The 27,842-nt window shown below is 41.0% G+C and overlaps 1 protein-coding gene across 1 annotated transcript in view; it reads left to right on the top strand.

Annotated features, from left to right (window-relative positions):
- jph3b (junctophilin 3b) overlaps positions 1-27,842 on the top strand; it is a 64,541-nt gene that overhangs the window by 13,566 nt on the left and 23,133 nt on the right. Inside the window, exons 2-3 of the mRNA XM_050074192.1 lie at positions 5,628-6,114; positions 9,071-9,436. Of these exons, the coding sequence (XP_049930149.1) occupies positions 5,628-6,114; positions 9,071-9,436 (853 nt within the window). The remainder of the gene's footprint in view (positions 1-5,627; positions 6,115-9,070; positions 9,437-27,842) is intronic.

Raw genomic sequence — 27,842 nt, 5'->3', positions numbered from 1 at the left:
TTATCAGTAAACACTGAATCACACAGTCAACAAACACCTGTTACTGTTTTTATTTGTGGAATTTTCTTTTGTGGGGCCATTTTAATGACAGTGCTCACCTCCACACCTACCAATGCTGCATCATAACAAGTTCACCTGTGACATTAATTTGCAAGGGCACTGTCGCTGCATTCAGGGTCTTAGTGCTGCCCAAGATGATTGTGGTTGGTTTAAAGAAATACAAACAAGCCCTATAGCAGAATGATAATGTGTACTTCCAGATCTTTGTGTTGTGCTGACACAGCATCTGGCTACACAAGACTAAGTTATTGATGGTAAATTGTTGTGGTACTATCAAATTTTTTCGGGATAATGGGGGAAGGGTATCGTTGTTTCCCCTCTAAGTCGAGGGGACGGTGTGAATAAAAACCTTTTCAAAAATAGTGAAACATAAGGTTCAGCCCTCCTTCCCACTCCCTTAATTTTCATACAGCCCCTTCTTATTATTTGTAATCTGATTGTTATTATTACAATAATTGTAATTATACATTTCTGAGCTGTGTTAGTGGAGCATTGAATGAGAACTGAAGAACTGCCACTGAAACCCTGACTGGCACAAATGATCTGAGCCACAGAGGAAACTCTGTGAAAAACTTGACCTTGTGTTGTCTAGTCTTACTCTCCCTCCTCATTTCTCTCACATATACAAACACAGACACTCCTTCTGAAATTCAACTGCTGACATGGTGAAACAACACATTAATAATTCATAAAATAACCATCTCAACTCTTTCACAGGCCGTCTTACTCCTTCTTACTGCTGTGCTTCACAAATCAATATTTTGAGGTGTAAAGTAGTCACAGTGGCAAATACTAAGCAATGACATGAACTACTTCAAATCCTGGAACTAGTGAAATGAGAGAAAAAAAAACATAGATAGAGCAGTTTAAAGAAACAAGCATAATTTACAGATTTTGACAAGTGTCTTCTGCGGCTGTATCCTTAGAATGAGATACGGACCCTGAGAGACAGATGGTTTTTAACCTAGAAACAGAGAACAGACGCGCGCATTTGTTAAAGAGACAATTATGAATTCAGCCTGGGGGTTGGCGCGTGATCAAATCGCTGTGCCTCTGTGATGTTTCCGCAGCTTTGATCTCTCTGTGTTAACTCTTTCCGTGCGGCCGCCTCGTGCCCGCGGTAGCCTCGGCCTGGGTTATAGGCCCATATGATTTGAGAGTGCTTCCTGTTTGGCCTCCAGGCAGAACCACTGAAATCGTTTTGGCATGCGAGTTGTGAAGCAGATTCTCCTCACAACTGTAGGCTGGGGGTTGAGGCCTTTGCACATCCAGGAGTCAATTTTTTTTCAGCACAACTGTGACAGGTTCATATTGAAAATGATTAGAAGGGGAGAACTTAATCTGCTGTTGCATGCCTCTTTTGTCACAAAGCAGGTAAAATGTTTCTGTTTAAAAGTGCAAAAATTATTTTTTTCTGACTGTTTAAAATTTGTTCCTTGTGTTTTCCAGTGTTTCCATATAATGTACTAATTTCACATGAAATCTGTAACTGGGTCTGATTTCGAGGGACTGTCACCACCAACAGCTGGCCTCTCAGACTGTATTTCTCAGCACCATGGAGAGCGACATTGGAGAAGCAGCCTAGTGCCCCACTCAATATTTGATTTACTCAGGCATTACTGATGGAGGGTGCTATATGCTTTCAAGGAATCGTGAAAAGGCAAAAACCCACACACTGCTTCACATATACATTTTTTCCCTCACTCACCAAGTTACCAGTTTCTTAGTCATGTCTAGCTATAACTAATGCTGTCTGATGGAAGTTTATGAGATTATGAAGTTTATGTTGAAACTGTTCAACAGCTGTGTTGATTCAACTTTATGATTGTGTTATACACAGAGGTTTTTCTACTATTTACAATAGTCTACATGGTTTAGACAAAATGTTAGAAACAGTGTTTGCTAACAGTTAGGTGGCAATAAAACTGCAGCGTGTAGTTTCATTCAGAGAATGAAAGCCTCAGACCCAGAGGTTCTGACTCTCATCCTAACAACTTCACGCCCCACTGCATGCTGAAGGTCACGGTCTGATGAAGCCATCACAACCACATTAGCTGCAAAGGGCAGAGAGGCAATTCTGAGGTCCCCAAACTGGTTGTTCTCCTTCCCCCAGACAGTGGCGCCCCCAGAAATTTGTCATAAAAGTGGCCAGATGGGGCAACTGAGAAATGTTGGGGTGACACACCAAAAGTCATACCTGAATTTCAGGAATTCAGTTATGCTGTTGTATTATTATAGGCAGTATGGTGATGCAGTGGTTAGCATTGTCGAGCAAGAGGGTTCCCGGTTCAAATCCAGGGTGGGGGGTTCAAACCCTGGGTGGGGGAGCCCAACACCCACTGAAAATGTGTTTGACTTCCTGTCGAAAATGTAGACACAGTACGTGCTCCCCCAGTACCCCCCAAGGGCATTTATTTTGCAGTTAGTGTACAAAAAATCAACATACTTGACAGGTTTATAGTGTAAGGAAGCAAACAGTTGTGTTGTAGGACATCAATCAAACTGCAACTCAAACAGTTAATCATTTTTGCAAATGTACGTATTCGACTTCTTGTTGAGAGTAAGATGAAAAGATGAACATCACTGTCATGCCTGTACATTGAATATAAAGCTACAGCAAGTAGCCAGTTAGCTTAGCATGGTATAAAGGCTGGAAACAAGGGAAAAGATTGAGTCTGAATCTGTCCAAAGGTAACAAACCCAAACAAAAATCCAACCAAATCAGCTGCTCTGCTAAAGCTCACTGATTTGCGAGTATCCACTTCTCGGTAGTCTTATGACCAGACCATGATTTTTTTTTCTCTGTCTGATCCCCCATCTGTCTGCACTGTCAGCGGAAAGACAGGTGATGCTCTGTCTCTGAATACTCAGGACTGTCTCTCTTCTTTGTTGCCCTCTGTCTCACTCTTCTGCTCAAGCATGCTGGCGGCCATTTAATGAAATGGTAATCTTATCATGCTGTTGCACGGGTGTTTGTGTGTGTGTGTTTGTGTGTGTGTGTGTTCTTTGATCTGTCTGTCATATGGTCGTACAGCTGTGTACTGACATGATTACAAAGGCCTGACCAGATGTGCTGGCCAGCTGTCCATGAAACAGACTCTGTTTTTGTTTGTGTGTGTGTGTGTGTGTGTGTGTGTGTGTGTGTGTGAAGGATAAGAGGCAGCATATTGTCCTATTGGTGAGGGCAGGTTCAGAAACAACACCACTTCTCACTCAAGTTTTTTAACATCACTGTGGACGTGCTTGTTGTGCCTGCGCGAGTGCGTCTTAGAACGTAAGCAAGAATACGATTGGCTTAAAACATTGGCTCCATTCAGCACTTCCCACTTCACTGACACTTGAGCCCACAAGGGAAATGTTTGTGTGTGTTTGCGATAGAGACAGAGAACGTGGCTGCAGTCCATATATGGTCATGTAGTTTGGTTAGAGCCAGTGCGTTTGCTACAGAATGAATCAGAGTGCTGTTACATCAGAGGTACGGGCAGGCGGGATGGATCACTTGCACTCCTATTGGAACACACACTTCCGTTTGTGCATGTGTGTGTATGTGTGTGTGTGAGAGAGAGGAATGACAAAAACACACATACTCAGATGGCCTACTTTTCAGCAACATGGGGATGTAAGGACTATTATGCAGCAGTGCGGGCGGGTAGTGCAGAGACATGGTGTGAATGAATGGGAATAGATGGACAGAAAAGGGGAAGTCACTCCCATGTACAGTACTACACCTCAACTTATTCACACTGTCAGATCTGATCATAAATATGACTGTATACTCATGACAGAGAAGAAGTGAAGTTCTCTGATACTGCTGTAAAATTGTTGCAGTTTTGGGATATTTCTCAAAGTTTTATTCAGGTCAGCAATCATAATCTTTTGTCAGAATCAATTGAAAACCATGTGTAAATCAGGGGCAAAAAATTGCTGTTGAGCCCTGATTGACCCTCCACAAACACACATATATATTCAGGAAAATCTGCAAAGTAGGCGCAATATAAATTTTTTTTGACCAATGACTGCTAAGTGGGGGAAATCAAAAATGGGAAGGTCATCAGTCCTAGCGAGCCAGCTACCCACTGTCTCATGCACTCTGCGGGAGTTAGTCCCTGAAGTTCCCTTAGAAAAGCTCAGCTGAGTGACTGTGTACTGCTCTTTAACGGAGGTGGGGCAGTAAACCAGATGTACATTTGCCAAACCAACCAACATATGCTCATACAAAGATACATATGATATCTAACTAATACGTGGCAAACATCGTAGCGCCTCTGCCGGTTAAGTTTGGTGTAGGAAAAGCAACTTGGATAAGTGACGTCACATTACGTACTTAACATAAAGTTATGTACTTAATGTGATGTGACGAATCTTAAGATAAGTTCACTTGTGGGCCTTTTCCGCTTTAACTTTTGGCCGCGCTGAGACAAGCCATGCCATGCTGGTTTACATTTCCATTGTCAGTTTTGACCTTCTTCTTGGTTTCACACGGCACAGAAACACCTGTCTCGGGGGGAAAATCCTATGTTTGTTTGACCCATCCACCTCCCCAACCTCTCTCCCTACGCCCACTTGCACTCTTTATACTACTTTCTTCTTTACTCCCGTCATTGCATTGGTCACATGATCACAGCCTTCACAATTATGTGGGTTATACATGAATTACTAGCTCATGATTACGTGGGTTATATACGAATTCTGGTGCATTACTTTCGTAGGTATTGATGTAAACTGTGCATTAGAAGAGCCCCAACCAACCAGTTTTCATCCCTGAGGTCTTTTGTCTCGCAAAACCTAAAAACACTGTTTGAAAACACTTCAGAGAAAGCTTTTATCTCATCTTTGTGTTGCTTGTGTTGCTTTTCTTCTTCTTTGCCTCATTGTGGTCCACAACATGAAGTTATTATGCTTAGCTGATATATGAAATTACCAAAAGCCAAGTGATACCAAGAATGTTTTGGTGCCATTGAGGGTCTGGGGGCCAGTAGCAGTTGCCCATTTTACTTGGTTGTTAAACAAGCTTTAAGATACTGTCTGGATAAGATTTTTGATTCCTGTCTGTGCAATGCATGATGGTAGTTAGCTTCTGAGTCAGTAACTACTGATTGTACATTACACTTTAGGATAAACTGTGGGATAATTTTAGCCCACTGTATAGTATAACAATTATGACGAAAGATTCAGACAACACTACAAAAATACAAACTGTATGCAGTGGTGTACAATGCAGTGAGTGGTGAACGAACACTTTTGGCCACATGCTAATCAGTCTCACAACAGGTGTTTTGCGTTTGACAGTTTTTTCCGTGTTTGAAGCTGTGTGAATTATATAGTTTACATTCATTCATTTACGTGAAAACAGCTCCATCTTTGCCATGTGTAAAAGATTAATAAACAATATCAAATTCGCCTTTGTGACTCCTAATTAAGTCGGCTTTCTATTATTATTCATGTAAGATTTCTGGTGTTCTTGTCGTTTGTACACAGCACCAACTTTAAAATCCTGTTTAATAATCAGACCTACCACAGAGAAAAGGTTTTTATATAATTGGTCATTTTTCTCCTCTTTTTTTCAGGAACATTTCAAGGCCAGTGGGTTGGTGGGATGCGGCACGGCTACGGAGTTCGTCAGAGCGTCCCATACGGGATGGCGGCCGTCATCCGCTCCCCGCTCCGTACCTCCATAAACTCTCTCCGCTCTGGTTCGGAGCACAGCAATGGTACAGCTCTGCTGGACCGGACCGGGGCGGTGGTTCCTGGTCCTCCTCCTGTTCCTGGCACTTTGACCACCAGCGTCTCCATGTGCAGTACGGGCAGCAGCGGCAGCAGCCCTGCTGTGTCTCGTGGAGGTTTTGTGCTTACGGCACACAGCGAGGCTGAGCTGCTGAAGGGGAAGAGAAAAGGAGGACTCTTCCGGAGGTCCATCCTGTCCGGACTCAAGCTGAGGAAGTCCGAGTCCAGGAGCTCTCTGGCCTCCCAGAGGTCAAAACAGAGCTCGTTCAGAAGCGAGGCTGGGATGAGTACTGTATCCTCTGCTGCATCTGATATCAACTCCACTATCAGGTAATAAAAGGAGTAAATAATGGAGGGGGTGGGCAATTTCTACTGCAGGCCAGGTAGAGGTATGCTCATTGGTGTAGTGGTATACACAGATATACAGGGTATACCCACCTTTTTTTCTGGTTGTTTACAGTATACAAACATATCAGCCAGGCTTGGTTTTAAAATTAGACCCAGTACCCAAGGAAGTACATCCATACTGGATAATTCCACACCTCACAATTTATGTCCAATTCCAACATTCAGTGCTAAGTCAGGAAGTAAAGTCGGAATTTGATGCAGGAGACTGAAGTTTGCTTCCTGTCCAGCCCAGTCACCAGAGGAAAATGTTCACATTGTACATTTCTGCAAACCACGTTATATTTGTACATTTCATTGACTACATAGCATATCAGCATTTCTAGAGCAATATATGAGCTAATTTTGCCAACTGGAGGTGGAGGTGATGGTGGATAATGTAACGTGGGTGTTGTAAGCCATAACATGACCTTCTCTGAACCATATCCACGAAAAAATTATGTACAAATGTAACATACCCTTGGTTTGCAGAAATGTACAATGTGAACATTTTTCCTGGTGATGGCTATGCTGTCTAAAACCCACAATGAATGTCTACCTTTTTACTTATTGTAATTATGATCTTTCTGAAACCAATTTCCATGCACAGCTTATGTAAAAATTGAGAATTCACAAAATGCTGGCACTAAACATAAACATAAACATAATCCCGTTTTTTTTGCCAAATTGTCCAATATTGAGGCTGATGTCTGCCAATAAGGTTGTGTGTTGAAATACACAAAATTAATTATTAAAATAAATTTTCACATCATATTTCAAAACCACACCCTTTCTCGCTAAGGTCAACAACTTTCCTTGGTTCATCTTTTACTCTGCATTCGTCTAATATTGGGGCGACCCATCAAACCCTTCCTCAGGCCTCCCAGTATCCTGTTTTACATAGAAACATGTCAAAGCAATTTCAGTGCCACTGCACTGACTGACTCTGCACTGCACTGAAAATGAATGAAGAGGGCAACAGTTAAATAATTGGAGAGTTCAGAGAAAAGAGTGTGTTATAGTAACTCTGTAATGAGGTAATGAAATGAATGAAAGAATGGAGAAAGGTGGAGTGAGAGGACAAGGAGGGATGACGTACTTAAAAAGGTAACCGTCCCTCATCTGAAGGACACCAAGGCTACAACAAGCACCTGTCCTACTTAAGTGTCTTCAAAATGGATTGGCATGAGGTTCAAAGTGACCTATAGGTCAAAAGGTCAGTTTACTGTTCAGCTAGCCTGATAAAAAGTTTACATTGTGTTTCTTAGTGATAAGCCAGTTATCGTCGTCTCTCTCTGCTCCGCTGTTGTCCACTCTGTTTTCTCTTTATTGTTCTATGAGCAATCATATTGGACACACTGGCTCAGAGTCAGTCAAAGAGCGGACATGCTGCTGGGTACTGCCTGTTTCATTCATCCTGTAAACAGTAGCATCTTTAACTCGAATGCAGTGAATCAACTGTGTACCACTGGAAACACTGGAAAATTCCAAGTACTCTGGATTGAGGTGGCTTATTTTTAAAGGCACGAATTACTAGACGACAAGAGTAAACAGCCCTTAACCCTGTTTGTTGGCAAAGTGGCTGACAGGAGCTTATCAGGTCTGATTAATTATTGGCAAGGCTGATAAGGAGAGAAACTTCTAGTGTTTTTTCCATTCTACTGCTGTAAAAATGCACAAAAAGCCTCTGTGAGGGCTCATGCATGCATGCAAGATAAAGACAACATTTATTATTTATGTGTATGTAATGTATTGCAATTAATCAATTATTTACTGATGTGTTAGATATTCTTATCATTTGAGCATATTATAGCAATAAACCTTACGCTGGGCTGGTGTAAACGAACTAAAAGGAAATAGAGATTTAATTAATGGGCCGGAGGAGGCAAGATGAATACAAGCCTTTGTCAAGCCTAGTTCTTTATTGTTCCCTACCAACCTCAGAAAGACTGTACAGTGGCTGACCATAAGGAAGTGATATATCAGGACTGGTATCATATGAATAGACTGGGACAAGTGAATAGAATGAAATATATGTTAAGCATTGTTACTGTATCGACTGTTGTCAGGTTCTTGGGATGTATATATTCCCTAAGACATCCAGCACACTATATTGTTATTAAACGAACACTGGTCTTCAGGGTGAAAGTCCGCAGTTTGTTTGACCAATTCACCTGCTCTACTGCCTGCCCCATACACTATGATAGCTGCTCGGAGCCTCAAGAAATGCTGCCGCCCAGTGTGACTAATACCACCACTAAAGGGTACCCCAGTGCGTCCTTATTTGACGAGTTGATCTTTGATTTTAATAGTTGTTTCTGGATGTTTTGCACAAACTTAAGTTATTCAGAATAGTTTAAAATTTGTGAAGTGCCCTTATTTTCTTCCTTTCCAAGCAAAGGATGTTTTCAATTTAATATCTGTGTGATAACTGTCGACTTGAGTAAGGTCATTGATAACCTAGCTTAGCACAAAATTGTAAACAGAAGAAAAGAGCAAGCTGGGCTCTGTCCACAGCCTCTACCACCACCTTCATTTATATATTGTATCTCATTTATTTGACACAAAGAGAAATATACAATAGATAGATTGTTGAACTTTAGAGTTGGTGGTAATCTTATTTTTCAATTTCAGACAGAAGCCTCGGGCTAGCTGTTTCCCCCTGCTTCCAGTTTTTGTGCTAAGCTAAGCTAAGCTAACTACTTCCTGATTCCAGCTTTATGCTTAATGCACAGAGATGAGATTAAAATCATTGCCACTGGTGCACAGCACTCCTGTTACATTATAGTAGAGCTCTCAAAGCTTACCTGCCAACCAAACCTCTCTTCTTCTTGTCAAAGTTATGTGTAGGATTACTGATTTAACACACCCTCTAAACCAATGTGACCTTTCATTTTTCCAGTCTTGGAGATGCAGACGCAGAGTTGGCCGTTGCAGATGATGATGTGGACGCCACGGCAACAGAGACCTACTGCGGGGAGTGGAAGAATGACAAGCGGACTGGATTTGGTGTGAGTCGGCGGTCTGACGGGCTGCAGTACGAGGGGGAGTGGCTTAGCAACAAACGCCACGGCTACGGCTGCACCACATTTCCTGATGGCACAAAAGAGGAAGGGAAGTACAAACAGAATATCCTGGTGAGCGGCAAAAGGAAGAACCTGATCCCCCTCCGGGCCAGTAAGATCAGAGAGAAGGTGGACAGAGCCGTGGAGGGAGCACAAAAAGCAGCTGACATTGCCAGGCAGAAGGCTGAGATCGCTCTGTCCAGGTAGGGGCTTTATGATGGTTTGTCGATGAGTCTGTGCAGCTGTCTGTCTTGTCTTTGTCATTTCCTTCCAGTCCTTTGGTTGAAACAGAAGGCCACCCAGGTTAGAGGTGGTTTGTGTGTATACACTGGTTAGATCATGGTTAATGTTTAATCTGAACTGACGAAGGCCTTAAAGTCCCTGAAACCTACTTTCTCAATCAGATTCTGAATCGGAGGGATGGGCTTCTATAGACATGCTAACATCCTGCAAAAGTTAGACTGATTTTGTTTATTTTACATGAGACATTTCTTTGTTTGGGTTTGTCTGTTTATCTGTTTTTACTGGTCTGAAGAAGGTGGAGCTCACTTGAAAAGAAGCATGTAATGTACTTCTGCACACCTGCAGAAAATGGGATGACAGTCTGGGGATTGATTGCTTTTGTTTCCAGCGTTGTCTATCAAGCCAGCTACCTAGCTACAGTGATGCTCTTGCTCAGGTTAGAAAAAGTCAATGAACTACATCATTTGAATCTTTTAACTGAACTGAACGAACTCATTCAAATGAGCAAAGTGATTTGTAATTTCCAGCTCTAATTTCCATTCCTCACCTTTCATCTCACTCTCTGCCTTCTGTCTTATCTCGCTGTCTTTGTGTCTTACCAGTGTCCACCCCCTGCTGATGTCTCCATGTGTCTGAATCACTGGGGGAGTTGGCTCAACATGTTAACACTTGCGGATGGCCCCATTCCGCATTATAATTGAGATCAATGACAGATTAAGAACAGGATTAAGGTTAAGGTGAAAGTAGGGTTAAGGAGGTTATGGTACAAGTGAAACAGCAAGCGAAGCGAGACCGCCAGGAGCTGTTAAGACTCTGATGAAGCTGCTCTGCTGAATGGAAATGAGAGCCTGCTCTCATTATAACTCTGCTCATTGAACTAAAACAATGAGCACAGTTGGGGTTGTGATGTTAATGGGTGTGTCCTGACCTTCTTTACGGCCGCTAGAAACTTTTGGACAGGAATGTAAAGCAACAATTTTTGTTTTTCAGCTCAGGACTCAGAAATTAATTAGCTGTCCTGGGACCTGTTGTCATGGATACACATCGATACTCTTGTCATGTGGGGACCAATCAGAAGTAGGCCTATGACCCATTTTGGTCCCAGACCTTGTTGTTTTAAGGAACCAGGTTACAGGGCCGTGTCAGTTCAGTCAGTTCAGTGTGCTTGCCGTTAACCCAAGGTTTGAATAAGGAAATTTAACAAGTGTCAGGGTGAACATTTGGATAATGAGTTCAATCCAGGGATACAAACTGAGCAAGCAATTTGGCTGCAAGTTTCACAGGAATCCCATTCCACAGTTAAATCTATATCCGCTAAAAGATGGTTCGCCTGAGCCAGTTCTGAAAAGTAATATAGGAGGTCACAAGTTGGATGTTTCTTCCTACGCCAATGACTGTAGTGGAATTTAAACAGTATTTCCCTGATACCATAGCAACAACATTGAGTATCTAAAATGTGAGAAAAGTGACTTGATAAGATGTAATTTAATACATAGTTTCGAACCTAGAGGATAGAGAGCCATGTTTGTGAATAGACAGTCAGTTTAATATTCTGGAAAGTGAAAGAGTGGCTGGGTTGAATCAGTGGTCGGTATGAGAAAGAACATGAAGTCCAGCACACACAGCTGGTATTAACAATGTAGAATTTGTGCATCCACAAAAAGAAATAGTTTGACATTTGGGAAATACACTTCACTTTATTTGTTATGTCGTTTGTCGTCATGGACATTACTTTAAAGGTGTAGTGTGTAGGATTTAGTGGCATCTAGCAGTGAGGTTGCAGATTGGAACCAACTGAAACTTCTCCCGTGTGCCAAGAGAGCAGGAGAACCACCGTGGCTGACATAAAAAAGTGAAAAAGTGAATAGCCCACATCTAGAGCCAGTGTTTGGTTTGTCCATTCTACTGTAGAAACAACATGGCGGACTCTGTGGAAATGGACCGTCTCAGTATGTAGATATAAACAGCTCATTGTACGGAAACCCAATGATTTGCGCGTTCCAGGCGTGTTTTTACAACCTTCTACCTGTGAAAGTGCACTGGAACGGCAGTCAAACCCGTAACTTACCACCCGTGAACTCGTACCAGATTGATGTACTCCCAGTTACGCTTTCTGACGTCACACAGCCCTCTAAACCAATTACCTTACTCCTCTAAACAACAATGGCAGCCCTATGGATGCGGTGTTGATGCAGGTGATACACGGTGAGAAACAGACATAAAAAAACCCTAATGTTAACGCATTATTGGCAGCCGCTCTAACAGCTGGTTTACAGAATAAATCAATACAAAATATGTTTCCAAACACACAGATAACGTAAAATAAAAAGTATAATAGCATCTGTGACCTTATGCGCCATTTCTCCTCCTCCGTTTCATTCAAATGTGGAAGAAACCGGCACCTTTAGTGATAGAAGTGATCATAAACAAACATAAACCCCGCACGGTCCGCCATGTTGCTTTGACAGTTTGGCGTGACTTGCCTGGAACGCTATGAAGTCGTGAGTCGTGACTTGAAGTAGTGACTTAGGGGAACGTAGCATTAGTTTCAGGTGATTATGCATTAATTAATTAATTAATTAATTAATTAATTAATGCATTAAACTAAAGGATTGATTAGGAATCATCATATAATGGCAAAAAGTCATTTTATTTTAGAGTTTGTGTTCCCTTCTGGCTTGTAAATCAGATCTCATCGGATTTTTTTCTCCATTTTTTAATTTGGAGTACATGTCTCCATTTATTCCCACTGTGCAAAAATGAGTCCAAATACTGCGAAAATCACCGCTGTCATCTTGCACTGGTGACGTCATTTTGAGCCAGAGTTTGTGTAGTAGCGAGTGAGAAGTGGAGCCGCTGTATTGCGTTCCCGCCCATACATCCATTAGACCCAACCATGAGCAGCTCCATTGATTATGAGCACACAGCAACTGACACACAAATGTAAATTGATGTCAAACCTCCTTTTTATAGCATCAAATAACTAATTAAAACCCAACTTATCAGAAAATGAAAACTTGAGCATACATCAATGCCATAACAACAACCTAAAATGACATAAACTCTCTTTTTTTTTTTTGATGTGTACTTTGATGTTTTAGTCTTGCCTATCTCTCATTTGCAAACATGGAGGGGGTGGGGTGTATGACCTGTGCTGCAGCCAGCCACCAGGGGGCGATCGAGATGTTTTGGCCTCAATTTTGGGGAGCTGCTGTCCATCTTGGTGCTAACTCTGTCAGATCTCTGTAGAACTGTCAGATCTTGTTTCATGCAACTCACGGTATATGTGACTTGTATGTTAACACACAAAAGTGGAATGCTGCAGTGTTGCAGTCACAATAATGAACGCAAGTTCAACCAGTCCCCTTGCATTCTGGTTGCAATTTTGCCTAATCACTGCAACTTTTACTGCAAATTTGACTATTCAAAGCAGGTAAAGTCTCATGTCATTGTAGATTGCGCGCATTGGACGACTGCTGCAGGAGTGTGAGCTCTGTGCCTGGGACACACAAACAGTGACAGGGCTAACTGTTAGTATCACACAGCTAATGGTACCCAATGGTTATAAATGGGTTTAGAAACAGAGTCAAGCCATTTTGTTATCAGTGTAAGATTGTTTGGATTGTTAAATGGCTCCATGTTTGATGTTAGCCGCTGCTGCTGCTGCTGCTGCTGCTGTGTTAACTTGTGCTATGTAACTAGGCAGAGAGAGCAGGAGAGCAGCTCAAGGAGATGGTCCTCCAGTGCTGCATTGAACAGCAGCAACAGCTGATCATTGCCAATGCTCATAATAAAAGGCTCCAAATCCGAGACAGCATTACCACTATTTCTGCAAATTTCATGTGCCTCCACAATTTCATTGCAAACAAACAAACACATTGCCACATAGAAATGTTGCTGTGAAATCTGACATTTAAGGCTGCAACGATCCCAAAAACAGCCCACAAAATCCCTGAGGGACTTGCAGGTACTGTGACTTAAGTGTTATCTAAGAGGACACCTAGCTTTGCAGTGCCAGCACAAGTTTTCCCTCTATTAGGTTATGTTGTACAACAGATGTGCGGTCCTGCAAAGGAAAGATATGAGCGATGATTGGGATAAATGGCTGCAGAGTGAAAGCAGCCTCAGACAGCGGGTTAGTGACACTGAGTTTGTGAATGAGCCAGTGGTCTAAAAAGGGTTAGGTTTACTATCTGATAAGCAGCTGACCTTGAAACAGATCAATAATGAAACACACTGACATCATGGTCAATAACTATAACTTACATGTATGTACAGTATAGTATGTATATATCCTCGTGTTTGCATGTGTTCAAGAGTAGATGTCCTGTATTCTACAAGTGTCAAGACTTAGATGGACAAGCGTGTTTAGGGGATAGAGAAAACACAAAGAGTGTGACAAAGACATGGTTTGAGACAGAAAAGAGAGAGATGAAGAGACGGAAAAGTTGGAGTTAGAGAGAAAAGACAATAACAAAGTGAGAAAGAAAAAGAAAGAGAGAGTGAGAGAGATTTCCGCATTATGCCAACAATGCTGGCAGGCAGCCTGAGAGAGAGCAGAGAGGCTGAACTAGAGGCGTATACACACACACACACACACACACACACACACACACACAAGCAAGAGAATACATGAGGTGAATCACTAAAGATCAAATCCTATTAGTCCTGATGACAGTCTTCTGCTGAGGCCAGTATGACCACAGCCTGCTACAGCTGCTCACCTAACTCATCTCACACTGTTGATAAGTCACGCAGAAAGAGAAAGAAAGAAATGATTACAAAATTAAAGTTCACATCAGTCACTGGGTTGTCCGATATAACAGTAATTAGATCTCCTCTCTCTTGTATGATGGTACATGTTTAAAGGAATAGTTCAGTCGATGGTGGTCAGCACACTGCCAGTTTGGAGAAGAAGACTGGAGTCAGACACAGAAGCTAACCAATGTGTTGCTGTGGATGCCAATAACATATTTTTAAGCCACATAAAAGGGTCCCACCTAAAACAGTAAATATCAGTTTAAGTGTACGCTATATTGAGAGTATTTTAATTGCTTTACCTTTCTGTAAGACAGCCTGATCCAGTGGGAAAGCAGTTAAAGGCTTCAGTTCCCCATCTATGCTCTCCTCAAAGCCACCAGACTCCATTGACAAAAACAGCAATTTTGGCTTGCTGAGCATGGGAGCTACTGGTCTACTGCTGTCTCGATCAGTTAGTTTGTGTTATTGTGTGACTTTAGTGAATCTGAACTAACCATTTTAATCCCCAAAGTCACACAATAACACAAACAAATTAACTAATCGAGGCAGACGATAGATAGATAGATAGATAGATAGATAGATAGATAGATAGATAGATAGATAGATAGATAGACGTAGACCAGCTGCTCCTGCGTCCAGGGATGTTAAATCACTGTTTTTCTCACTGGAGTCTGGATTTTAAGAGAGTGATAAAAAAGCAGTTAAAATACTCCCAGTATAGTGTACACAAAAACTGGTATTGATGTTTTATTGCTGGCCCCTCCACAGCAGGACATTGCTTTGCTTCTTTGGCAATACTCCTGCCTGTTTCTCAAAAGTGGGGGCATACCAACTGCCATCAACTGTAGGTATAACATTGACTATGGATAAGTACCTCATACAGCCCTACTTAAAAAAAAATCAGAACTATCCCTTTAAGTTGCAAGACTTGCAATTAACAGGTCATATACAATGGAGACAGCAAGCATAGCTAGAAACACCAAAACTGTAACATGTGAGCCTAATGCTAACATAAGCAATGTGAATGGCTGGATAGAGTGGCAAACAATCTATATTGTTAGGCTGTATCTAAAGCAGACTGTCAATTTGAATATAGTGTAACATCAGTGCTTTCACAGTGTGAGCCAGTCAGCAAATGTAAAATCATAATATCCCTCACAGTTTTCAACAAAGCATCATGGCTGAGCAAAGTCAAGTATCCTGTTTTAAAAGGTGTCAAAATTCCCTGTGGAAGAAGAATATGAACAGTTACACTCTGATGAGGAGAGTTAACTTCAGACATGAGTCTATAATAGAGTATATAAAGAGTTTATAGGTGTGATTTCTCCTCACCATACTAATAGAGGAAATAGGTAGTAATATAGATGGAATATAATAAATGGGTAAAATAAGATGAAGCAACAAACCTTTCCCACAGAAAAGCATTTGTGGTTTTATGATATGAGATCATAGCCTGAGTGTCAGACTGAAGCTCTCAGAACCTTCAGTCTGACATGGCTTCCATTGAAGGCGATTTACAAGGGGGAGGGAATTTGATTTTTCCCTAACCAATCAGTAAAGATCAACGACTCACCCAGAATCTGACGTCATTAGTATCCATGCCTCCGGGGTGCCGAAAAAAAGCGAGCGTTGCCCGTTTAAAATGTCTCCGTCGTCGTGCACGCCCAGCTGCATTGCCGTTAAATCCAGTTTAGCAGCTTCCTTAATTTGGTCCTCCATTAACGCGAGTAGTGGCGAAATACCTCGATAGCATCGTTAATGTGGTCTGTAGGATCTGTAGTGGTCGCCATTGTTGCTATCCTCACCAGTTACTCACCGGCGTACAGCTTGACATCAGTGTGGCACTGATTGGCTAATCGCTAGACCCCCGGCGTTCATTGGTCCGTCCATCGTTTGGACGAGATAAATCGCAAATTCATTGAAGTATGCCAGACCAGTAATGCAAGCCTACTTAGTTGAGTGGGCGGGGTCTATGGTCTGGAACCAGGCTAATGAGATCATATTCCTTTGTAAAACACAACTTCAGTAAAATGTATCAGAAAGACGCTGGACAGATGTAGAGTTTTTGTTGGAATAAATATCGGATTAATCATGATTTAAATGTCTTAACAATGTTAGAATTTCATGTTGTTTGTCAGCTAACATTTACATTTTGCAGATGTAGGGGTTTGTTCTTCACACCTTATGACTAAATATCATTACTGTACGTTGAGAGGATTTTGGCATTTGGACATTTGGAAGACGCTGAATTTTGGTTACCTGCTATTATTAACATCTGTCGTCAGTGTTCTACCTCAAATAAATCTTGGCATCCTGACACTGAAGTTTGGTCAACCGAAGTCACAACCTAAGTTCAACCAAATATAAACGTCTAACAACATTGTTAGCCAGCTGAGTTTGTGGTCATTTTGTGTCTCCTTGTGTTTTTTGTTTGTTTGTTTTTTTGTCTCTTTTTGGTAATTTTCACTTTTTTTTATCGTTTTGCGTCTCTTGGTGGTCATTTTGAATCTTCTCTTGGTCTGCACTTGTTAATTTGACATTTAACATTTCGTGAATGAAAACCAAGGGGCACCCTGACACCTCAGGCCCCTGGGCCTGTGCCTGGTAGACTCGTTCAGTAATCCTAAACCTCTTCCTCTCAAGATAAATGAAATGCTATACATGAACTGTATCTGTCCCCTTTCTTGGCAAGTTTTTGTAGATGAGGAAATTATTTCAAGTTTCATCCTTTTGATTAGCACAGGGATTGGTCCTATGTGTTTGTGAGAGTGTTTGTAAGACAATTTTAGAGCTGTTGGAGGGCATATTTTTGCTGTTTTGGTGGAGGCTAGCCAGTTCCCACTGCTTCCTGTCTTTGTGCTAAGCTAGGCACAAAGAATGATGAACTTATAATTACGATGTATTTTTTCAAAGGTAGTACCTCATACATTTTAGTATACCTATCATGAATGTCAAAAAAAGTATAATACTTTTATATAATTAATGAATGCCACATGCGGTATTGCAATGAAAAAATCCCCTGCAGCCCAAAAAGCATTTTTCCCATAGGCCACCAATGTAAAAGACAAGTCTGTAAAATTGTTGACAGGACACTTCAAACTATGGTAGTAACAAAGATAATCACCATAGCATTTATTTGACAGTTATTAGTATTTCTAGATGTACAACCGCATTTCCCATACCCTCTGGTAAGGTAGTCTGCTTTGTTTACAGTAATTATACTAATGCCCTCTAATTAACATGCCAGCAATTTATTGATATGAATATATTTCAAACCTTATTATTCATTAGTTTCACCAGGCTGTCAGTTGACTTTGGTTTACATCTGTCTCTCTGCCTCTCAGTGGCTTTCTGTCTGTCTGGGGGCAGTTTAACTGGCTTTGTTTTTTCTGATATCCCCCTGAAATTTTTCCTTGAAATCCATTTAAGTTAAAAAGTTCAGTGGGCTTGAACAATGTTTGACTGAATCACACAAATTTGGGCCCACAGGTGGATCTGGCAGGGTTACGATGTTATAAAAAAAAATTAAAGTAAAGACACGCAAGCAGATCATGCAGGCCTCAGCTTATGTATGCTGAGGAGGATTGTGCTCGGATATTTGGAGGGCATGAGCTCATGCACAAGGGGGGCTTAAATTATTTTTGGGGAGGGACAGAGTGTCCTTGTTTAAAGTAGGGTGCCACTTTCTGCATGCTTAAAGCAGATAAACCACGATCTCAATACAAAAAGTACTTGGATGAGCCTATTTCGTGAAGGCACTCAGAGTGGCAGAGGAGAGACAAGACTCAGAGTCTACAACCATGCTCGCAGCTCTGTGAGGCAAAGCACTGCTGAGGTGCATTCAGCTAAATGCTAACACATCTTAAAGAAGACCTTTTTATGCTCATTTTGATGTTCATACTTGTATTTGGGGTTTCTGGTAAGACATGTTTACATGCTTAAATGGTCAAAAACCACTTTATTTTCCTCATACTGTCTGAAAAGCTCAGTTTAGTGTCTGTGTCTTTAATCCCCCTCCTTAAAAAGCCCAGTCTGCTCTGATTGGTCAGCGTTTCCAGGTCTTTTGCAGCTCTGTTAAACTCTTTTAAACACAATCAGACATTTTCCAGCAGGAATATGATCTGAAAGTGGAGATAAATTAGCAACATCTGCAACCAAGATTGTTTCCCTGATGTTAGCATGTGGCTACATGTAGCAGTGTAGGCTTTGTAATGTAAACGGGAACTGTGCATTGGTTCGACAGCCCATTGGTTCGACATCCCATTGTTCCGACCATATTAAACTCATTGTTCAGAAGTCCGTTCCGAAATCATCATGATGCCCTGTGGTTAAGGTCTGGTTAGGTTTAGGCACAAGAACCACTTGGTTAGGGTCAGGAAAAGATCATGGTGTGGGTTAAAATGAAAAAGAAAGTGAAAACACATAAGCCGTGAGCCTGCTCCGCCTCAAGCCGGTCGCGGCGCACCATACGCCCGCCGCGAGCCGTTCAGCACCGCGGACAGTCGGACTAATGGGATGTCGAACCAATGGGCTGTCGAACCAATGACATGGACCCATGTAAACACCTATAGTAGAGTGGAGCAGATGGTCCAGGCTGTCACTACCTGATGTCATCTTGTAGCAAAAGTAAAGAAAACAGTTGGAAACACAGTGTTGGGCAGTAACGCTGTTAGTTTTGGCAGTAACTAATACTCTAACGCGTTAGTTTTTAAATTCAGTAACTCAGTTACCGTTACCAAACGGAGCGTTATTCCGTTATATTTGGCCAGGTGTTCCCTGATGTTCCCTTTCACTAAAATATTTTAGCCCTGAACAATAAAAGATAGTCAAGTCAGATAGAGGTATATGAACAGTTCTTACCAGAGCATCTTAATGAAACACGTCTCTCACCATCTCTGAAGTCACTGTCGACCTGCTGGCCTCACCACAGTGCTGTACATTAAGCGGTAGCGCTTCTGTAGATTTTTAGTCCCAGTAACGTTATATCCGGTGACATAATATCCATTGTTATCCCGAGGAAGCTTTTAGCTCATTTTCCATATTTGTATCCAAGTACCGTAGTTGTATAACGATTAGCTGCCTGACAGCGAGTGACTCCACTGTAGAAGACGGTTGCATGTTTCCTATACCGTTCAATACTGTAGAAGACGGTTGCATGTTTCCTATACCGTTCAATTGTTTTGTCAAGTTGTAGTCTAACAGTGGTTAAACTCCATCCGCTGTCGCTTAGGCGATGTAGCTACGAGCCAATACAGTTAGGAAATGTTTTAGGCTGCAGGGCTGAGTTTCCCAAAACATGATCCTTCTTAGCAACGTTGTCTTCTTTCCCAAAACATGATCCTTCTTAGCAACGTTGTCTTCTTTGTGGCTTAGAAAAGCTACACTGCAAAAAAGAAAAGCACCTAGCGCCCTCTAGCGTCCCCACTCAGTCATCTACAGCCAGGACGTACTCAAAGTATAGATGACACTAGTGCGCATGCGTCAAGGTCATGGCGGGATCGCAAGCTAAGACGAGAGTCCTAAGTCGAGTTTTTTTTTTTTTTTTGAAACTAAAAAGTTACTTTTCACAGTAACACATTACTTTTTGGTTTAAGTAACTGAGTTACTTACTGAGTTACTTTTTAATGAAGTAACTAGTAACGGTAACTAGTTACTATTTTTCAGTAACTAGCACACTGTGGAAACAGAATATTCAGAACAGTCTGAGGCCTGAGGTTTTTGCTCACTGGGATTACTTTCACATACGTTCACCTTATTCTGTGAAACTCTGGCCATGATAATTATGAATATCCATCATTTTAATCTTATATATATATATATACATACATATACATATATATATATATATATATACATATATATATATATATATATATATATATGAAGGAACACATAATATGTCCTCTTAAATCTAAGATTTGTTAATTATCACTTAACGCAAAATACAGCGCCAAATTAAATTTCGCCAAAGTTAATATAATTCATCTTGAGGAGAACATGAAGCTGTGACAGTCCACCTCATGGTTGTTGAGATATTTCAGTAAAAGCCAAAAATGTTGCCCTGCTGGTGGAGAGGAAAATGAGAAAGAGTCATCAGATCATCAGAGTTATTAGATTAATCCTGTGGGGGCCGTGAATGTCTGCACTTTCATCTCAACCTATACAGCAGTTATAGAGTCCAATATAAAGTTCGATTTCTGCAATTGTTCCAAAGCACCAGTCGCCTATAAAAGCCACAGCATGTCTCTTCTGTGACTTGTTACCTTCAATTCAATTCAAAAAATACTTTATTGGTCCCTCAAGGGGCAATTTGAAGGAAGCGAGTTTGCAAACACAAATGCATATGAACAATTCATTGACACACATAAAAACAATCTTCAAAACAAACATGACAATGTTAGAAAGAGTTCAGATTCACCAGGATGAATGGTTGCAATCTGCAGATGGCCAACAATATCCAACGCTACAAAGGCACATTAACACAAAAAGTGTCAAAGTGCATTTATCAATCTGTATAAAGGGTTTACTGACCATGTCTTGTACTGCAGCTAAAGACCTCTGAGTTAAAAATAAAGTCCTTTTCATTTGTTTAAACAGAGGCATCAGTTTAAAGTAGTCATAGAGAACATGTGTAAGGTCTCCGTTCATCTCATGTGCTTTTTCAGGACTTGTTCAGTATTAAAGCTGTAGTAGGTAGAAACTACTAACTTTCTGTCATATTTGCTGAAACTGTCACTACATCCACACAGAAGTACATGAGACAGATAATCAGTGAGAAAAAAAACTCACATTTGGTCACACTTTACAATAAGGTACACAAAAAACTAGTAGTTACTATGTAACTAATGAGGAAAGAATGAGGATCTAACTGTTGGTCAGTGGTCAGTTGCTGAGTAACTCCCAATCAAATGTGATAGGGTAGCTAATCATTAGTTAATAATTAATTAATTGATGATGACTGAGGGTAGTACCTGATTTTTATGTACTTTATTGTAAAGTGTTACTTCACATTCCTCTGCTTCATTTTTGTACTGCAAGACAAAACAAGCAATCAGAGCTGATGAGTCTCTAACGCAGCTGTCAATCATATACAAACACTGCTCATGAACTGTAGTCAAACTGTCAAACTAGGCAGCACTGATCAAATATGAATAAAGATTCTGTTACAGCATTGCTTTTTCTGTCAAATGAGAACATTTGTGATTTGGCCACATATTAGCCAAGCCAAAAACCAAGCACCGCTTACCAGTCAAAGGGAACATTCTCATCTTACAGCTAAACAGTGCACTAAAATATGTTTCTGAAAACATTTGAGGCATGAAATAGGAAACACACTAACACAATCTTGATTGATATTTGATCAGCGCTCCCCAGTTTGACAGTTTGACTGCAGTTCACAAGCAATGATTGACATGATTGACAGCTGCGTTAGAGACTCTTCGTCTCTGATTGGTCTTTTTTACTCACATGTGGTAGATTCTACTATATGTGGTCGAAGCACAAGGAGTAGGAGGAGGAACCAGAGTTTTTTTACAATCTGCCTGGTGTACTTCTCTGTGGATATAGTCTCAGTTTCTGCAAATATGACAGAATGTAATTTTTATAAAAGGTGTGCAAGAGATCTTTGTGTCTTGGCAATATTTTAGACCTGAGGTCATGAACACTTGACAAAGGGATGTAAACCAAAGAAAAAGTAAAAATACTTCCAATTAGAGAGAATGAGATATCTGCACTTCACCTGTTACACTCTAACTTTTCTATTATGCAGTAGATAATGTAGCCAGATTGATGTTGTCTTCCTAGAGCCAGCTGACATTTACACACTTAGAAATGGTCAAAACTCTGAATTTGTACTAGATTTAAAAAACACAATGTTTTTCGGTGTCTGAGATAAGGTTATTGAAACACACGCAGCATAAAGTGTTCATGACACTGCTGAATCGTGTCAGCAGGAGCAGGAAGTAGTGTGCACAATTAACTAATTCGACAAAAGTCGTGATGATCAGATTGTTTGTTTTTCTCGGAAATGGCAGAAACCCAACTTGAGTCTCTTATGATCCAAACTGTGCATACAGTACTGTTGCAGCCTGTTCTTCAAACCAGCTCTTTCCTTGTGGTGCACACACATGCACACACAGAGAAATGTCTAACCCAGATTCAGACAGCAGCATAGCCCAGGACAGGACAGCCTCTCCCTCTCTCTCTCTCTGTGTCCCAGAACAGCAGGGTATTTCCTTGTGGAACACCAGGAGAAACCCTGAGAGGTGAAACACAGTCGCAGGATATTTGCTGCAGAGACTCTTGGAGCTAAATGAAAGCACAATAGCAATCTGGTTCAAGGAGGATGCAGCTCTCATCCAACTTTCCTGGAGTGTATGCACGTTTCTAAATAATGTTCATATGCTGAACATTTATCCAACTTCTTAATGTGGATCCATATCAGGAGGCAGAGAGGTCAAAGGTCAGGCTCGCCTCCAGAACAAATTCCCTGAGCTGGTAGAAATTCTGTGTCAGCTGTCCACGTGCCTGATGTTACAGTTAATCCTGGATTTGTATGTGTGTGTGTGTGTGTGATACTAGGCTGATGTTCCCTGATTACTGTTGTCACATGTGCTGATGTAACTGATGTGGCATCAGGCTACCTGTGATTAGTCGGTACCAGATAAACACACCAGTGACTCACTGTGCTTTGTGGACGGAGCCATTCACTGCAATCCTGTGACCTCGTTTCATCAGCTAGCCTAAAGCCCAGTGCACACTCTCTCTCTCACACACACACTATTAGCAGTGATGCACACCGAACAGTTCTGTTAGATATTCAGGTATGAATCACCCTCATCATCATCATCATCATCAGCTGGTTCAGAGTAATGACGGAGATGATGGAGGAGCTTAGCATGAGTCCTGGATTAGACTTTCTCCCCCTGTCTCTCACCTCACCTCAGTGAATTTGTCTTCCTCTGTGTGTATCTCTTCCATCTACTGTTTGCTTTGGTTTTCCTCTTCTTCGCTGTCCTCCTTTATTTCCCTCGTCCTTTTGGCCTTGATATCCGTGCTCATTCACTCTGTCCTCTTCATGTACCTTTGTCAAAGTGTGGGCCTATGCAATACTTTGGTATAATTGACAGTTTGCTAAACTTCTTCGCTGAAAAGTGTTTGTCCAATCATAGCTTTACAACTGCACGGCAGGCCTGTTAAGCTTTAGGGCATGGTGACACATAAATGAATGCAGGTGGGTGACCATCGCCCACTCAGGCAATATGTGGGTGGTTGCTGGTTGTGACACACACATAAACCTAGCTTACCAGCTAATGTTAGCTAACTTGCTGATAAAAACTGCGAAATATGATATGATACATTTTCCATCTTCTTACCTTCCATGCTTGTCTCCTGACTCACTGCCAGCCAGTCAGCATCTCTCACGTGCAACAGGTTTTATTTTTCATGGCCAGTATCAAACAATATCGGCTGATTAGACAGCAACAGTCAGTGTTTCCTCCACACATACTTGTTTGCTGTTGGTTGAACCAAATGGAACGACTGGTTTCAAAGATGCTCTGCCACAGGAAGTGAATGTTTTATCCTTTGCTCACATTGAATAGAAGTGAATGTGAGGTGAAGATTCAACAATGTTAATCTTGCACGTGTGTGACCGTGCCCTAGGATTTTGCTGCATGTTGAAGCAGTGTGCATTAGAGCTGTAGTTAGTGTAATAATCATTATAAAGTATGTGGGGGGCGTTTTAGAGACCAGTACTGTTTTTATACCAGGCTGTAAACTTGTTTTTTTTCTGCTGTAAAGCTAGGCATTTTAACATGGGGGTCCGTGTGGTTTGACGCTGTTGTGGAGTCAGCCTCAAGTGGCCATTTTAGGTACTGTAGTTTTTGGCACTTCAACATGGCTTCATTTTTCAGTCCTGCAGATTGTGGCTTGAGTGAAACAAATGAACAGTGAAATATAAATCTAACCTCTGAGTTGCCTCTCCGAGAATATTTCTCTAAAGGAAGCATCTGAACTTGGTTCTGTTAGAACAAATAAGATGCTGATTATTATTGTTTTTATCATACTGTAATATTACATGAGAGCTAACCAGTTTTAGTCTTGCAATGCATGAACACTGCTGCTCTGTAACTTCTGTAACGTCCAACCAATAGCCCAATACCCCAAAATATTCAATTTACACTTAGGGAAAAGTAGCTACTGTAATCGTCACCTTGAACCAGCTTGAACCAGCATATATTTGGTATTTTTATATGCTAGGAATGGCAATGTCAGTCTGTTGGTTGGCCTGCCACTTTGGTCCAGATTGAAATATGTCCACAACTTTGGGATGATTTTCATGAAATATCATACAGATGTTCATTGTTTCCAGAGGATAAAACCTAATTACTCTGGTGATTGGCTGACTTTTCCTCTAATGCCACCATGAGGTGAGCATTTTAACTGTTAATGCCGGAGGAAATGGCCCTTAAAATCACAGTAAAATCATTTTTTCTCATAAATCCCGTTCCGTGGTGTCATAAAGAAGACATTGCTGCTTGCCCCCTTTCCTTTTTCTTTAATGTAGAGGTTGTCAATCTTTAGAGCACTGCTATAATTACGCTGTCTCACAATTAATCTGGTAATGATTCATTGATGTTGAATATGTAACACCTTTTAACTCCATCTTCTTTCTTTTCAGTCTCTCCCCGTGCCACTCTCCATTACACCCTCTGTACCTTTCTTTGTCACACACTCTCTTACCTCCTCATCACCTCCATTCATCTCTTGTTCCTCTCTCTCTTCTTGCCCTCCATCATCAACTCTTTTTTCTTTTGGACAGGATGTTCTGTTGTATCATCAAGACCCCATTGAACAGGCATCTCTTTTCTTTCCTGGCAGTTGATTCATCCTTAAACAGGTTGTTCGCGGGGAGAACGGAAGTGAGACAGGAAATTGTGGAGGAAAGGATAAGAGAGAGAGAGACAGAGGCTGTGTTCAAAATAGCATACTAGCACACTGCATACTCCATACTCAATCTGTATTTACTGCATACTGCATATTTAATTAATGATTCTATACTATGATCACCAAAGCATTCACACTGAAATATACTGAAGCAATACATCTTCTCTGCATGGCACGACTGTATCGATCATGACGTTACCTGTCCAACCTATTGTTGAATGAAAACTGGCTGCGTTTACATGCACAAAATATTCCAGTTTTTGCACTTATTCCGAAAATGAGAATATTCTTACCATGCTGTATACATGGATAATGAAAATGAATATTCCACTGATATTCCTGTTTACAAACAGCCGTGTATACTCTGATTAATGTGCCATAACGTGTCATTCATCACTTCAAATATGGAGAAGTAGAACCGCTTGTGTCTTTTCATTTTTGTTACAAAATAGGATTTTTTCATAGTTACCCACTAGTGGTGGACTTGTTTGACCATATGAACGCAGCCTTCCTTTTTCATTTCTTCACACACCTTCTTGAAAAAGTTGGTGTTGCAACATTTGCGCATATCCAAAAACCTGTTGATATCAAAGTCTTTCATAATGTTTAAAGTAGGTATGTTTCTTCTCCAGACCACAGATGTGGGCTTTTCTTTTGGGCATGCATCTCTACCCCAGCATTGCAAACTGTTGGCAAGTTGGTTTGTGTACAACCCATAAATAACAATGCACAGCTCTGTCTGCAAACAGACAAGAGGCAGTGTGTCACAAACTGCAGTAAAAACCCCAGCTGAGACATCTGAATCTGGATATGCTGTATACATGTTCAAAGAATGCTCCTAAAACCTGAATGATACTGACATATCTCACATGTCTTATGCCTAATTTGGAAAATTCAAATGGAATATGCTGTTTACAAATTGAGAATATTGTCATATTCCGAATAATAGTGGCATATTAGTGTGCATGTAAACATAATTAATGTTTATCACAAATGTAAATCAACATAATTCCTCCCCTGAATTTAATGTTTTTCAGTATTATTTTAGTGTTAAATATGTTTTCTATGATATATTTATGGACTACTGAAAGGGCCTACTGGGCATAAGCCCAGGGGCCAAAAGTGTAAGGGGGCCCCCCCTGGCCTTCATCTGCAAAATGTCACTCAAATTAACACATACTGACCAGGAAGAGGCTGAAAATGACCACAAAGAGATGCAAAGGAGCTCCAAAGAGACACAAAATAACTACAAAATGGGGCAAGACAACCACAAAGATACAAAACTACAAAAAGATGAATTACCATGCAAAACAAAGAGACAAAAAGATGAAAAACAATGACACAGAAAGAGGTTAAACAATATAAAGTCTGTGTATCCTGCTCTTATGTAGAAGAGGTGGGGGGACCTTTGCATATCTATGCCCAGGGGCCCATTGTGGGATAATCTGCCCCTGAGTATATATGTGAGCTCCACATTTCCTCTTAACTGTACCTTAAAGTTACCTGTCATCATTCGTAACAATTTATCCAATTGTTAATTATTAATACTGTCTGTTTTGCAGTTCACCATCGGACAGTCTAAAGACCTGCAATGCATTTCAGGATGGCTGAATAAGCTCACGTCTCATACTCTAGTGTACATCTCGGCATTTCTTGCATACACAAAACCACATACTAAGCAGTTAGAATGCACTGCATACTCAATTTTACATTATACTGAGTATGAATAAATTGTTATATGATTTCGATCACAGCCAGAGATTTAAGTATTTGTGTTGTGGTGTAAAGGTGAGAGCAGGTTGGGCCAAGAGTTTTCATGGGAAGCAGTTTATTCATGACATTTAGACCTTGTGAAAACCAGACCTTTGTCAAAATTTCTACATGTCATTACGTCACGTTAAACAGTAAGACAGTTTTCTTGTCTCTCCTTACACCTCACCTCCCCCACATCCAACAGGCAACACACATGGTGGTGTTGAGTATACTGTGGGCCTGGCAGAGCAGCGCTGGCAGAGAGTGCAGAGAGGGGCAAAGAGAAACAGAGAGGCAGAGAGGAAAAAAATCAATAGCCATCGACATGCAACACTGCATCAAGACTGTTACTGCCCAGAGAGAGAAAAGGGAGGGATGGAGAGGTTATTTTACACAAGTCAAGAGCCCTTCGAAAGACAGAGAAAGATAGGCGAGTGGAAAGAGAGAGATGGAGGTAAGAAGAGGGTTGTAATTGAGAGAAAAGATCTATTTGATATAACCAGAGAGAAAGAAAGAGAGGGTGGGACAAGAGGCAGATGAAAAGGGGATTGTGATAAAAAGGAAGGAGCAATTAGGAGGAGGCAGAAAAGAACATGGGAAGAAATAAAAGAGAGAGCAAGGGAGATATGAAAAGGCGGCTGTAAATGAGCAGTTAGTGAGATGAAGGAGATGTGAGGAGCCTGACAGGCAGAAGCAGTGAGATGAATTATTTTGTGATAGTAAACACATTTCAAGCAAATGATTATATAGCCTGTAAACAGATGAATACATACCATCTCATCATACTGTAGCGCTGTAATAATTTTCCTCCCATAGCTACTGTGTGAGGTATCATGTATTACATTAAGCTGTTCATGGTCTCGTGTGTTTCTCACCCTCTGGCTCAGATGTCTTTTATAATGAGAT

This window comes from Epinephelus moara, chromosome 20 (genome assembly GCF_006386435.1).
Source record: "Epinephelus moara isolate mb chromosome 20, YSFRI_EMoa_1.0, whole genome shotgun sequence".
Taxonomy (NCBI): Eukaryota; Metazoa; Chordata; class Actinopteri; order Perciformes; family Serranidae; genus Epinephelus; species Epinephelus moara.
The sequence above is the reverse complement of the archived record's forward strand: the minus strand, read 5'-3'. Positions and strand labels throughout refer to the sequence as shown.